The 15,585-nt window shown below is 49.2% G+C and overlaps 1 protein-coding gene across 1 annotated transcript; it reads left to right on the forward strand.

The window, feature by feature from the left end:
- Window positions 1–8,794: 8,794 nt before the first annotated feature.
- RD3 (RD3 regulator of GUCY2D) lies at window positions 8,795–14,759 on the forward strand. Its single transcript, XM_007988521.3, has 2 exons — window positions 8,795–10,073; window positions 11,952–14,759. The coding sequence occupies exons 1-2, from the start codon at window positions 9,742–9,744 to the stop codon at window positions 12,241–12,243; spliced, it is 624 nt and encodes a 207-aa protein (XP_007986712.3). The 5' UTR covers window positions 8,795–9,741; the 3' UTR covers window positions 12,244–14,759.
- Window positions 14,760–15,585: the final 826 nt, after the last annotated feature.

Below are 15,585 nucleotides of genomic sequence, written 5' to 3' on the forward strand. Positions count from 1 at the left end.
TCTGCTGAAGGCTGCGCTGTCTCCCCAAGCCCAGCCTGCTCCACCTGAGCTGGTGATCAAGCAGAGGCGGAGTGGGGGTGCAGCCAGGCCGCCCAGCATGCATCTGAGGTCAAAAGCAGTGGAGGTGGTGAGTGGGCGTGAGAGTGGGGAGGGTACTGGACCCCAGGCCCCAGGAATATGGGGAGAGGGAACAGAAGGCCTGTATGTGTCAATGAACAGCAGCAACTCTGTCCCCACGCTGGCTCCCAGACAAAGGAGGGAAACGCAGCCCAAAGATTCTTACCGAGGACCCCAAGGTGGATAGGGGTCTTAACAAGCAGGGTCCAGCCCATGCTCCTAGCTGGCTTTCATTTCTTTTCTTCTTGTTTTGTGTCGTCATTGGATTTGGTCATCTATCTGCTCTCTACAGAGCCTTCAAGACCTCTTTACAGGTGGGTTTTTTTTTTTGTTTTTTTTTTGACAGAGTCTTGTTTTGTTGCCTAGGCTGGAGTGCAGTGGCACCATCTTGGCTCACTGAAGCCTCCACCTCCCGGGTTCAAGCAATTCTCATGCCTCAGCCTCCTGAGTAGCTGGATTACAGGCGCCCGCTGCCACACCTGGCTAATTTTTGTATTTTTAGTAGAGATAGGGTTTCACCATATTGGCCAGGCTGGTCTCAAATTCCTGGCCTCAAGTGATCTGCCTGCCTCAGCCTCCCAAAGTGCTGGAATTACAGTCGTGAGGCACCGCACGCGGCCTCCAGGTGAACTTTCTAGCCACCTGATTGTGTCATAAGAATTACAACCCCTGATCACTGCACAGGATTTTTATAGTTTACCAAATGTTTTCATATATTGTCTCCCACCCGAGTCTCAGAGGAACCCTGTGGAGTGGGCTGAGCTGGCGTCTGAACACCATTTTATAAATGCAGAAACCAAGGCCTCACGGTTAATGAGCTGTAGCGATTATGCAGAGAATAGTGGGCGGGTACTTCTGGGGCACACCCTGCGCTAATTATACAGCTGAGGCCTAGGAGTCCCCTTCCATTCAGGAGAGCTGTGCCTTTCGCGGCATCGCAATTGCCTGTCTGCTTGTTTTCCTCCCTCTCTTGAGTGTACACTCCTTGAGGGAGTCCCAGCACCTAGCACAGCGACAGGCAGGTCACATACTCCTCCTGTGTTTGCTGAGCAAGTGACCAGATGAGAACTCAGCCCTGCGCTTCAGTCTCCAGGCCCTAGTCCCTCCCCGCACATGCCACTGTGCAAGGCCTCAATGCCCAGGCTGGTGGGTGGAGAAAGGCACAGCAGCAGAAATGAGCAGAATAGGAACTGCAAGCAGGAGTCCCTAGGAACAATGCAGGCCGTCAGGTAGAGTGAATCAGGAAGGCTTCCTGAACAAGTGAATTTTGAGGTAGAGTTTTTCCAACTTTTAAACTGTGAATATGCATAAACATGCAGAAATATACAATAAATATCCATCAATATTCCCGAGATACAACAATTGCTAATATTTTGCCATATTTGCCCTTGTAGGGGCCAAGGGCTTGGCCCTATGAAGGTTCACTTAAAAATCACCTCAAGAAAGGCTGATTAATTGGAGAAAAGGCGTACACATTTATCACGAATGCATACATGGGGAGAATCACAGAGGCACTGCTCACCCCACACTGGGGTTCGGAAGCGTATATACCTACCACCCTGGCAAAGCAAGTTATGGGAGGGGGAGAAGAGCAGTTCTGGTGAGAGGATTACTAGGGAGAATGAATGGGGCAGGGATCAAAAATGAACTTGTACATTATCCTGTGAGAGGGTCTGTTCAGGTGGGGGCTCGTTCTCAGTCTTAAGGGAAGAAAAAAAACATTGTTCCTTTTGGTGGATCTGGATCTTAGGCAGACAAAGGGCTTTGGAAGAGACAGTGGCCATGGGGAGGGCCAGAGAAACCGGAGGCTTCTTCAGCTCAGCATATGCAATGCCATATCTTGGGATATTAGTTTCTGAGCCCCAACACCCTGTTTATGGGGTGTGTGTATACATATTTATGTAACGTTTTCTGAACTATTTGAATCTTGTAGACACTCGTAAACACTTCAGCACCTCCTAAGATTGAGCTATTGGCCAGTATTCCACGGATCGTTTTTTTTTTTTTTTTCTTTTCTTTTTTTGGAGACAGAGTTTCGCTCTTGTCACCCAGGCTGGAGTGCAATGCTGCACTCTGGGCTCACGGCAACCTTGGCCTCCTGGGTTCAAGCCATTCTCCTGCTTCAGCCTCCCAAGTAGCCAGGATTACAGGCGTGCACCATCACGCCTGGCTGATTTTTGTATTATTAGTAGAGACGGGGTTTCACCATATTGGCGAGGCTGGTCTGGAACTCCTGACTACTGGTGATCCACCCGCCTCAGCCCCCTAAAGTGCTGGGATTACAGGCGTGAGCCACCGTGCCTGGCCCCATGGATCGTTTTCTAACATCCAGCTCATATTCAAATTTCCTCAGCTATCCTAATTTTTTTTTGTTTGAGTCGGAGCCTCTCTCTGTCACCCAGGCTGGAATGCAGTGGTGTGATCTTGGCTCACTGCAACCTCTGCCTCCCAGGTTCAAGCAATTCTTCTGCCTCAGCCTCCTAAGTAGCTGGGATTACAGGTGCCCACCACCACCCCCGGTTAATTTTTGTATTTTTAGTAGAGATGGGGTTTCACTGTGTTGCCCAGGCTGGTCTCAAACTCCTGACCTGAGGTGATCCACCCACCTTGGCCTCCCAAAGTGCTGGGATTATATGTGTGAGCCACCACACCCAGCATTTTTTTCTTTTAAATATAAAGAAAGGGATCTTTCCTAACTTGATAAAGGGTGTCTCCTTCTTTTTTTTTTTTTTTTTTTTTTTTTTTTTGAGATGGGGATCTCACTCTGTCACTCAGGCTGAAGTGCAGTGGCGTGATCTCAACTCACTGCAACCACTACCTTCCAGGCTCAAGTTATCCTTCCACCTCAGCCTCCCGAGTAGTTGGGACTACAGGCGCGTGCCATGTCGCCTGGCTAATTTTTTATATTTTTGGTAGAGATGGAGTTTCACCATGTTGCCCAGGCTGGTCTCGAACTCCTGAACTCAAGCCTCCCAAAGTGCTGGGATTACGGGCATGAGACGTCGTGCCTGGCCTATCCTAATTTTTTAAAACAAGGATTCAATCAGTGTTTGTGTGTTTGAGGCTGGTTATAAGTGCCATTGACTGAGTAGGAACCATTCATCACAGGAAGACTCTGAGGTCACCACGGCACTGCCACTCACCAGGTGGTGAGCCAAGTGTGGGGGCCTCGGGGCTTACACTGAGGAGTTGGCTCTGCCACAGTGGTGAATCTGGAGCCAGGCGGTGTAGAAAATTGTGCCAGATACTTAGCGAACGTTGCTCTTGCTGTTGTTTAACAGACCTCCCCCAGGCACCACGTCTGTCCCAGTCTCAGCTGAGGTTCAGGTTCTGGGCATACCCTGGGATAAGGCGGCACCCTCTGGAGTCTGTCTAGCCTGCCCACCTGCCTCTCTGTCTCTGTTCTTCCTCCCTCTCTCTCCCTCCCTCCTTTGCCCTTAAGAACTTAATCGGACCCACTGAAGAGCCTTCTGGGGGAGCAGCTGGCACCAGGGACAGAAATAGCACCAGCAGAAATCTTGTCTCTGCCAAAGCTTCCAGTCCTGGCCAGAGTTGCGGGGAGTGAGGGGACGGGAAGGAGGTGACTCAGAACACCCTCCTCCCCTGTGAGACCCTACACCTTGGCCAAAGAGGCTCAGAGCCCACAAAATTCAGGACTCAGGTGGGATCACCCCACTCAGCCCCTGCCATCTGGAGTTGGGAGAGTCGGGTGACAAAGCACCTTTTCTAGCGGCCAGCTCAGGTCGGGAGACTTAAGCCCAGCAAAGCAGGCCCCCATACAGGCTGCACCCCAGAATGTACTCGGGCTTGCTTCTGGCCTTACTCTGCTTCGAGGTGAGGCGTCTGGAGGTCCAGTAGACATGCCACCCTGTGGGCACTTCCCTTCGAGATCAGGCTTAGAGACCGAAATCACTGCCAGACAGTCACCCACCTACTTCCCCACAGAAGGGGCCACTGAGCAGGGCAGATGGCACTGCCAGTGAGAAACCCTAAGTCAGAGGGTGGCAAAGAGGTGGCTAGTTGCGGGGGTGTGGCTGGGTCTTGGAGGTGAAAGCTGGGGTGTCCCCACACGTGTTTGCAAGGCCCCTTACCATGTGGGATGAAACGGAGGTGGGAAGAGAGGGAGGCTGGCTGAGGGCCAGGAGATGTCCCAACCCACCTCCATGTGCCAGAAAAGAACTCTGAAGAGTCCAAGAATGCTGTCTGAATCTCACCCTCCACATTGTTAGGAAGGTATAGTTGACAAGGAAGGAAACGGAACATGCTTTATTTAATAGTTTGTTAGCTTATGTGGCCATGGCATGGATATTCTGAGGTCTGTTTGCCCTGGAGGCAAAAGTTATCTTCATTGTCTCCCATTTCTTCTCTCACATTTCTCCCGGCCACAGGAGAACCCTCTATTGCCAAGCCACTCTCTTGCAATCTTCTTTCCACTCAAATGCAAACTCAGATTAAGAAGAAAAAAGCTCCCTAAGGAGCTTTGAAAAATGCCTTCTTGTTCAGGGTCAGGTCAGGTCAGGTCTGTGGGGCTTGTTCCTTGATCCAACTGTTATAGCTTCTCCATCATTTATTCGTTCCTTTGTTCTGGCACTCATTCATTCATTTGTTTGCTATTTATTAAGTGCCTACTGACTATGTGTCCAGCACCAGGGATGGAAAGGGGAATACTCATTCATTCATTTGTTTGCTATTTATTAAGTGCCTACTGACTATGTGTCCAGCACCAGGGATGGAAAGGGGAATAAGGCACAGGCCCCCTCACATCCCACACCCGGGGTCAGGGGAGGTAGGCAGTCATGTTCCATAAAGTGCTCCTGAGCTCTGAAAAACACCTGTGCAGAGTGCATTCAGGGGACAAGGTAGAGAGTGGCCACATCTACCTGGGAGGTGGGAAGGTCAAGAAAACCTTCTGAGGGTGCTGACCCTAGACCTGGTCTCCACAAGAATGGGCAGGCATTTCAGACAGAGAGGGAGGAATATGACAAAGGCATGGAGCTGTGCAATAGCCTAGCACATTCAGTAGCCCTTGCAGGAATGAGTGACTCCGCATGCTTGTAGTACTCTTCTGCAGCGACACCATTCACTCTTTTGGTGCTAAGCATCAACCTAACCCACACACTTTGAAAAACACAAACCCTCCAGGGAAAGTGATACATTCAGTTACAGTTGCAGTCTTTGTGCCTGAACTGATGGAATCCTTTAGCCTTAGGCGAGGCTCCTGATGCTCCTGGCTCTCTGGCCATAACACTTCCACTCCTGCACTCCCACTCCCCAGTACCCCCAGTACACACAGTACTGCCTAACCTCTTTATTCTGGGCACATACAGCAGGTAAAAGCTAAGAAGTAAACGTCCTAGCTGCTACTGACCCCAGGAGTAGGGTCTAATGGTTCGTCCTTTCATCCCACCCTCCCAGGAAGGGGTCAGCTGTGTAATCTGAAGCCTCCATTGGTGATAGGCTTAGGTTGAGTGGAGAATGAAAAGTTTCAGATTTCTGGGGTTTTTTTTTGTTTTTTTTTTTTTGAGTTGGAGTCTCGCTCTGTCACCCAGGCTGGAATGCAGTGGCGCCATCTCGGCTCACCGAAACCTCCGCCTCCCCAGTTCAAACGATTCTGCTGCCTCAGCCTCCTGAGTAGCTGGGACTACAGGCGTGTGCCACCACGCCCAGATAATTTTTGTATTTTTAATAGAGACGGGGTTTCACCGTGTTGGCCAGGATGGTCTTGAACTCCCGGCTTCAAGTGATCCACCCTCCTCCGCCTCCCAAAGTGCTGGGATTACAGGCATCAGCCATCACGCCTGGCCTGTTTTCAGATTTCTTAATTCTGTTGATTGCTAAAGGAGTTGGTCATTCAAATCTCCATCTTAAGTAGGGATTTAGGTGTGGCCTTCCAGAAGGCTGCTGCTACCCCATCATAATATTCTCCTTTGTGTCTGATTATTTACCTTAACAATTCATTTCTCTGGATTAAGCACTGGGGTGCAGGGTGGTGGGAGGGTGGCTATCGGGAGAACCCACTCCCGATGTTTAACGTGGGTTCTTTTCTATTTCCTAAGTGTCTCGGCTGGGTTGAGAAATAAAGGGAAAGAGCACAAGAGAGAAATTTAAAGCTGGGTGTTAGGGGGAGACATCACATATTGGCAGGATCCGTGATGTTCCCCGAGCCGCAAAACCAGCAAATTTTTATAAGGGATTTTCAAAAGGGGAGGGAGTGCAGGAATAGGGTGTGGGTCACAGAGATCACATACTTCACAAGGTAATAAAATAATCACAAAGCAAATGGAGGCAGGGCGAGATCACAGGACCACCGGATGAGGTGAAATTAAAATTGCTAATGAAGTTTCGGGCATGCATTGTCATTGATAACATCTTATCAGGAAACAGGGTTTGAGAGCAGGTAACCTGTCTGACCACAATTTATTAGGCGGGAATTTTCCTCCACCTGATAAGCCTGGGAGCACTACTGGAGACCAGGGCTTATTTCATCCCTTCGGCTTCAACCATAAAAGATGGGATGCCTTAAAAGGGGCCGTCCATAGGCCTAGCTTCAGGGCGCATTCTCTTTCTCAGGGATGTTCCTTGCTGAGAAAAAGAATTCAGTGATATTTCTCCTATTTGCTTATGAAAGAGGAGAAATATAGCTCTGTTCCCTCTGGCTCACCGGCGGCCAGTTCAAAGTTACCTCTCTTGTTCCCTGAACATCGCTGTTATCCTGTTCTTTTTTAAAGATGCCCAGATTTCATATTGTTCAAACACATATGCTCTACAAACAGTTTGTGCAGTTGATACAATCACAGGGTCCTGAGGCGACATTCATCGTCCTCAGTTTAAGATGACGGGATTGGCCGGGCGCGGTGGCTCATGCCTGTAATCCCAGCACTTTGGGAGGCCGAGGCGGGCGGATCACGAGGTCAGGAGATCGAGTCCATCCTGGCTAACACGGTGAAACCCCGTCTCTACTGAAAAATACAAAAAACTAGCCGGGCGAGGTGGCAGGCACCTGTAGTCCCAGCTACTCGGGAGGCTGAGGCAGGAGAATGGCATGAACCCGGGAGGCAGAGCTTGCAGTGAGCTGAGATCCGGCCACTGCATTCCAGCCCGGGCAACAGAGCCAGACTCTATCTCAAAAAAAAAAAAAAAAAAAAAAAAGATGAGGCCGGGCGCGGTGGCTCAAGCCTGTAATCCCAGCGCTTTGGGAGGCCGAGACGGGCGGATCATGAGGTCAGGAGATCGAGACCATCCTGGCTAACACAGTGAAACCCCGTCTCTACTAAGAAATACAAAAAACTAGCCGGGCGAGGTGGCGGGCGCCTGTAGTACCAGCTACTAGGGAGGCTGAGGCAGGAGAATGGTGTGAACCCAGGAGGCGGAGCTTGCAGTGAGCTGAGATCCGGCCACTGCACTCCAGCCTGGGCAAAAGAGCCAGACTCTGCCTCAAAAAAAAAAAAAAAAAAAAAAAAAAAAAGATGACGGGATTAAGAGACTAAAGTAAAGATAAGCATAGGAAACACAAGAGTATTGATTGGGGAAGTGATAAGTGTCCACGAAATCTTCACAAATTATGTTCAGAGATTACCGTAAAGACAGGTGTAAGAAATTATACAAGTATTAATTTGGGGAACTAATAAATGTCCATGAAATCTTCACAATTTATGTTCTTCTGCCGCAGCTTCAGCCGGTCCCTCCATTTGGGGTCTCTGACTTCCCACAACAGGTGGCCTAAAAATGCAAGTGTCTTAGGGAGGTGACACCTCCCTCATCACCATGACACCTCCCTCATCACCAGTTGAGACTGAGTTCATCTGACCTCTTTCCTTTGCATATGGAGGGTCTAAGCAGAAATGGGATCACTGGTGCCTGGAAGGGGGAACTGCTTAGAGGGAGAAAAGTGCAGAAAAGGGAAGTGGGGCACCTTGAAGACCTACTTCAGGCTTTAGCTCGGGAATGTCATTTCCCTTCACTGTGGTCAGAATTACAGACTACATCTGACAGGTCATGGAGTAGCTCATTCACCCATTCATTCATTCATTCATTCATTCATCTACTCGGTGTGTCCTTCACCAAACTTGTATTGAGCAGGCCCGTGTGGGGGCTCCATGATGAGTTAGGCTCACTGCTGTCATACCTCCAGCTGTCTCACCTTGTTCTATGGCCGGATCCTGCCTCCACCTGGGACCCCTTCTCCATCAGCCCACGTGTCTGAAGCTCACACTCACTTCTCAGCCCACTCTGGCCCCTTTCATCGTCTAGGGTCACTCCTTCCCCTCTCACATCAGTGCTGACTCTGTGCTTCACCAGCAGAGTTCCCTCTCTCCATTGATGTTGCAGCTTTTACTCAACAAATATTGCCTCTCCTGGAGAGCAGGATCCTGGCATCCTTTCGTGTTTATGTCCCTCCACAGATGTGTACACAGTGCTTGATTAATGCTGAATGAATGAATGAATGGTGGGTAAGTTGGGTTTTTCCAGGTTAATGTTAATCCCATACAGTTTTTTTTTTTTTCTTTTTTTTCTTTTTTTGAGACAGAGTTTTGCTCTTGTTGCCCAGGCTGGAGTGCAATGGCGTGATGTCAGCTCATTGCAACCTCCGCCTCCCGGGTTCAGGCAATTCTCCTGCCTCAGGCTCCTGAGTAGCTGGGATTACAGGCATGCGCCACCACGCCTGGCTAATTTTATATTTTTAATAGAGACAGGGTTTCTCCACGTTGGTCAGGCTTGTCTTGAACTCCTGACCTCAGGTGATCTGCCCGCCTTGACCTCCCAAAGTGTTGGGATTACAGGCGTGAGCCACCACGGCTGGCCAACCCCATAGAATTCTAAGTGTCTTTCGTCAATAGGCTGGAGGCATTTAAAAACTGAGGGTGTTTTCCTGGTACACTGACATAGGATGTATCTGTTCTGAGTATGTGTGTGTATGTGAGTGTGTATGTGTGTTCCCCTTAAATCACAGGGAAAGCTTGTGCTCAGCCATAGTCCATATGTGTCCTGCTGTGTTGGGAGTTAGTGGGGATTCAGGAGGCCCTTTCTCTGGGCACAATCCTGGAGATGCTTTAAGGATCATAACCACAAGAGTCTCTTACTTTTATGTGATGCCTACAGTGTACAAAGTTTATTCACAGCTGCTTCTCACAACAGCCCTATGTTTTTTGTTTTTGTTTTGGTTTTTTGAAATGGAGTCTCGCTCTGTCGCCCAGGCTGGAGGCAGTGGCACGATCTCGGCTCACTGCAAGCTCTGCCTCCCGGGTTCACGCCATTCTTCTGCCTCAGCCTCCAGAGTAGCTGGGACTACAGGCGCCCACCACCACACTCGGCTAATTTTTTGTATTTTTAGTAGAGATGGGGTTCACCGTGTTAGCCAGGATGGTCTCGATCTCCTGACCTCATGATCTGCTGGCCTCAGCCTCCCAAAGTGCTGGGATTATAGGCGTGAGCCACCGCGCCCGGCACAACAGCCCTATCTTGTCTTACAGAATTAGAAATGATTGCTCAGGGAAATTAAGCCACCTACTTGAGGCCACTCAGCTGTTAGGGCGGAGCAGGTCTTCTCCCCTGGGTCCCAGCTCTCCTCTCTTCCCCTTGGGTTCCCAGGTTCCCCACCCTAACTAACAGAGGGGCCCAGGAAAGATGCACACCTGTCCTGTCTCAGCAGGGCCAGGGGCTATGTCTCTCATCTCATGGCTTCGGTGGAACGAGGCCCCATCCCGACTGTCCTCCAGGAGCCCTGCTGAAATGGTGCTGGAGACACTTATGATGGAGCTGACGGGCCAGATGCGAGAGGCTGAGAGGCAGCAGCGGGAGCGCAGCACTGCAGTCAGGAAGGTCTGCACCGGTGTGGACTACAGCTGGCTGGCCAGCACACCCCGGCCCACCTATGACCTCAGCCCCAGTGAGCGGCTGCAGCTGGAGGATGTCTGCGTTAAGATCCACCCATCCTATTGTGGGCCTGCCATCCTCAGGTGAGCACTGGGATGGGGATCCCTGCTGGGCTGCAGGCTCCAGGAAAGGTGGCTGCAGTGGCAGGGGCCTGAAGCCACCAGGACTAGAGCCAGGGAGCCTGGATGACCTAGTTACCTGTTAGAAGGAGCAAGAGGGGAAAAGGAATCTGAAAGAAACCATGAAACACTGGGCTAGGGTTGGGGGTCCAGCAGGAGGCAGGAGGCAGCTCCTGGAGGCGTGTGAGTTTTGATTCAAGAGAACACAATACCCTTGAGTTTTCTCTTCTCCTTGCCCAGATTATTATTGTCCTGGATTTTAACTTACCTGGCTTCTTTTCTTTCGTCAGTTTACCTTCAATATTACCTTCTTGGAGAAGTTTTCCCAGACATTTCTCCAAAATCAGATTCTTAATTATCCTAGCTTGTTAGCTTTCATGCTAGTCTGCCCACAGATGAGTGTGTGTGTTTGAGTGTGTGTGTGTGTGAGTGTGTGTATGAGAGAGTGTGTGTGTGAGAGTGTGTGTGTGAGTGTGTGTGAGAGAGTGTGTGTGTGAGAGTGTGTAGGAAGGTTTCAGACAGAATTCTGGGGCACTGCACATTTAGAGCTTGGGTGCCACAATGTTCCTTGAATTTAAATGTAATCCTACCGAAGCTGTGACCACATGGTCCTGTCTCAGAAGAATCGGTGCTGTTCTCAAAGCATCATCGAGTAATTTCAAAATAACTCAAGTTCTTTATCTACATTTCTCTTTGTAAAGGAAAATAAATCCACAATAAAACATCTTAAAATTCCTGTTAGTCTCCCAAAATCTTCCCTCACCCATCCCTTTAACTAACATATGCATTTATTGTACACCTTTTTCTTTGAAATTCTCTTTAAAAGCTCTCTCCTTCAGCCCCATTCACCTTCTTCAGCCCCGTTCACACTCCTTGGTTTCTGTAGAGCTTTTACCACCCCTCCCCTTTTTTCCTCCAGGTGGAGAACCTTACCCTCCCCCAGCTTTCTGAATCTGGACTGCAGAAGCCTCCCAAAGCGTATCTATTCCAGAAGCACCTGGGGACAGGGGTGGGTCATGGGGTGGAGCTGCTGAAAAGGGCACCTGGACTGGCAAATGAAACCTCAAAAGTGAGGGGGAAGACTGAGTGCACACAGGTCATGATTGTCCTGTCTCATTTCCGGTCTCATGTCACTGCTGAGAAGTCCTGACTCTCAATCTGGTGGAGGAAACCTGGTATTAAATAGACTTGCTAGCATTAACTTGTGAGCTCTAAGCAAAGATAGCCTAGGCAGAGTAAACAGCTTGGGAAACCACACCGGGCCTTGGGAGAACCTGGGACATGTCGGGGCCACAAGTGATTCTTCCCAGCTGATGTGCAGAGTCTTCCAGGGAAGTATCAGGGGACCCCTGTGCATGGCAAACAGCGCACCTGGAAGGAATATCACAGGGGCAGTGACATAATCAGATATAGGTTTCAGAAAGATCATGCTGGCCAGGGGGTGGAGAAGAGACAGGAGCGGCTTAGCCAGAAGGCCTCCCATCAGTAAGGCTGGCACTGCAAAGGGCTCCCCTTAATGCTGTATCATCAACAACCTTAGGTAAGTGTCAGGATCTTTACATACCTTAGTTCATTATAGCTCACAAAAAGGCAGCTGTCATCTCAGATTACAGACGAGGAGGCTAAGGCCAATGGAGGCCAGAGGTGGCAGAGCTGAGATTTGAACTCAGGATTAGTTGAATCAGTAGCAACGTGGGGTGGTTCCTGATTCGCTTCAGGAGCAGGGTAGAGTGGACTAACTGGCCACGAGGATGCACGGGCAGCCCCTCGGGGTTAGACGCCCCGGGGTGCCAGGCCCGCTGTTGTGGATGAATGGCCCCAGCGCCCTCCCCTCCCGCCCAGGTTCCGGCAGCTGTTGGCGGAGCAGGAGCCCGAGGTGCAGGAGGTGTCCCAGATTTTCCGCTCGGTGCTGCAGGAGGTTCTGGAGAGGATGAAGCAGGAAGAGGAGGCCCACAAGCTGACGCGCCAGTGGAGCCTGCGGCCCCGCGGCAGCCTGGCCACCTTCAAGACCCGCGCGCGCATCTCCCCCTTCACCAGCGACATCAGGACCATCTCCGAGGACGTGGAGCGGGACGCGCCGCCGCCACTGCGGTCCTGGAGCATGCCCGAATTCCGGGCGCCCAAAGCCAACTGACCGCGGCCGCTCCCCTGCCCAGAAGCGGAGCCGTCTGCAGGGGGAATGATAGGCCGGTGACTGGAGCGCCGGGCCCTGGAACCTCCTCACCTAGCCCTGAAGAGAAGACCCAAGAGGCGGCTGCATCCCAAGACGCTGCTGTAAAATGAAGCTCCATCTTCTTCCTCTGGCCACAAAGCCGAGTTAGGTCGTAGAGCCGCACCGCCTTTGCCCTCTCCTGCGCGAGTCTGCGGGAGCAGCCCCTTCCCTAACTGGCGGATTCAAGGTTTTGAAAGACAGACCATTGCCCCATCCTCATCTCCTGCTTCTGTCTAAAAGGGGACAGTTGCCCTGCCTTTTTGCAAGACCTAGATTCTCACCCCAATTTCAGGGATGTCCCATTCACTCCCCTACCCCCATCCCCAGTGCTAAGGGACCTGTTGGATGGTATCCATTCTTGCTAGTGACTGGCTGAGCTCACCACTGCAGACGGGTCACAGCCTTATGGGCAGGCACAGCTGGAAGGGACCAGAGAGACAATTAGATCCACTCTTTTCAGCTAGTAAATGTGGAACTTGAGGCTCAGACAGGGACACTTGTTTTGCCTTTAACTGCAGCCAGCTGCTCATGAACAGTGAGATTGTTCCTGCAAAAATAATGTCTGTTCTTGAGTTTGGAATCCTGGGCTATGAAGGGACAGATCCAAAGGCTACATCTCTACCTACCTGTGGCCTGATCCATCTCTTACCTTGGCACTGGGATGAGAATCTCAGCTGCTCTCCAAGAGGTGTAGCTAGGGGTGGAGGTAGGTTACTCATTACCCCACGCCACAATGTCATCACATGGTCTGTGGCCAGTCCCGAACAGCTTCTTTCAGAGGCTAAGCTCCAAGGTCTTCAGATGCTCCTCTAAAGAGCCCAGGCTTGTCAATTCCAGGGTGCCCCTTTCTGCAGCTGGTCACACCTGCTCTCTGGCTTTCTCCAGAAAGCGATGCCCAAACCCCTGACTGACCTTGAGGCAGCTGAGTGAAATGTTCTAGAAGAGCTTCCTGCAGACTTCATTGTCCTTCCATTTTCTAACACGGTTAGGCCTTGATGATGGGTATGTGGATTACCCAATGTGTGGATCACCCATGGAAAATCTGGAAGGCCAGGAGGCCTTCCCACACACTCTGGGGTTGAAGTGGGGTGTGAGGGGGATGGGTGGGGAAAGTGTCTACCCTCAACTACCAGTGCACATGCGGAAAATGCAAGTGGACCTTAATAGTAGCCTCAATAAAATGCTAGGAGGAGATAGAATCAATTGGGGGGGGGGGGGGAATCTGTGTATTCCCTCAGTGGAAACAAAGTTTGTTTGAATGATTTGGTTTTGAACTTCCCTTTTGAAGTTTTTTTTGATTTTCACTTGAATCTGGACGGAGAATCATAGGATGGTGGAAAACCTCTGATCTAACACTATCAAGAAGAAACAGTTGATTGGCTTATTAATTTAATTGGTAGATGTGAGAATCACTTAAAATAGGTATCTTAAACATCTTACATATTTTATTTGAAGACATAAAAAAGTTCACTCGATTGCCAAATTATTTTTATTTTTATTTATTTATTTATTTTTTTGAGACTGAGTCGCACTCTGTTGCCCAGGCTGCAGTGCAGTGGCGTGATCTCGGCTCACCACAACCTCTGCCTCCCGGGTTCAAGCGATTCTCCTGCCTCAGCCTCCTGAGTAGCTGGGACTACAGGCGTGTACCACCACGCCCAGCTAATTTTTGTATTTTTATTAGAGATGGGGTTTCACTATGTTGCCCAGGCTGGTCTCAAACTCCTGACCTCGTGATCCACTCGCCGTGGCCTCCCAAAGTGCTGGGATTACAGGCATGAGCCACTGTGCCTGGGTGCCAAACTTTTGATGTAGGTCCAAGCTGTGCTTTTCTGTGACCTATATGTTTTGTCTGGTGGGAGTTCTACACTTACGTTTTCTTGGTTTGCACTTTAATCATAACAATAATAACAACTGGCATAAAAGTTTTGGAACAAGCAGAAGTGACCCTGGGTAAGCAGACTGCTCAGCTGGTAGGGGCAAAAGTGCTGGGGGAGAATTAGAAAAAGGCCTCCACATTGTGAGCTTTCCCGGTGCCCTGGATATGGGTCAGCAAATGTTTTAGAGGAAGTGGTTAACCTGGAGAGAGATTCAAAGGAGGCTGGATAAGAGAATGTCTATTTTTCTCCTTCCCTATCACCTCACATGTACCTATTCTCCCCAAAGAGAAGGAAGACCTTACGTTTTCAATGTGGTGTTCTTTTTTAAGCTTAAGTAACTGGCTGCCAATGAAAACCTTCCCTTCCAGTCACAGGCATGTGGACAGAACCCACCAGACACTGGTTGTCCTACTACAGGCAATCCCAGCTGGTGGCTCTCAAATTCATGTGGGTCCGGAAGTTGTTCCTCTGGATTCAGGTTGTTAAAGGGACTAATGAGATCTGCTTCCATTTATATTTTTAAAAACTCAATAACCACAAATAAAAGAACAAAAAGTTTGAGAGTGTCCTTGTAAGTATCTGATGAGTGGCTGGCGGTATTTTGGAGGGGACAGGTTGAGTGTGTTCAAGACTGCCGCAGCCAGCCTGTTTGCACCCAGCTCACCACCACCAGCCACTAGAGGGCATGGGAGGGAGGCTTGTACTACTTTGTGACTACATTTTTTTTTTTTAACTTAACTATGAAAATCTTCAAACACACAAAAATGTAGAGGGAAAAGTTTAAGAAGCCCCATATATCTATCATGAAAGTTTAATAGTTACTAACATTTGGCCATATTTTCTTTATTTTCATATGTGGAGTATTTTAAGATAAATCCCAAGATGTTGTGACACTTTACCCCTGAATACTTCAGTATGCACTGCATAGGAATAAGAACTTCTTCCTGTATAACTATACTACCATTATCACTCCTAACAAAATTAACAGTAATTCTTTAATATTACCTAACACCCTGTCCATATTCACATTTCCCTGTTCCCAAGAAATGATTCTTGCCGTTTATTCCTTTGAACAAGGATCTAATCAAGCCCCATACATTGAGAAGAAAGTTGCAGTTTGTTTTATTTTTGTTGTTGTTGTTATTTTATTACATTTTATTTGCAGCTTGTTTTACAGTGGTCATATAATACTATGTAATTCCATAATGAAGCATTGTTTAAAGATAGAGTGCTTATGGAACACTCATGTTAACATGCAACAAGCTAATGACTGAACATAAATGATAAAAATTCTGCAAATTAGCCTAATGATACTCTTTACTCAGATCCTTGTCATATTATTTGATTAAAATTCTTCCACAGTTGGAACCAAGATTCCTTCATA

The sequence above is a fragment of the Chlorocebus sabaeus genome, chromosome 25 (assembly GCF_047675955.1).
Source record: "Chlorocebus sabaeus isolate Y175 chromosome 25, mChlSab1.0.hap1, whole genome shotgun sequence".
Classification (NCBI taxonomy): domain Eukaryota; kingdom Metazoa; phylum Chordata; class Mammalia; order Primates; family Cercopithecidae; genus Chlorocebus; species Chlorocebus sabaeus.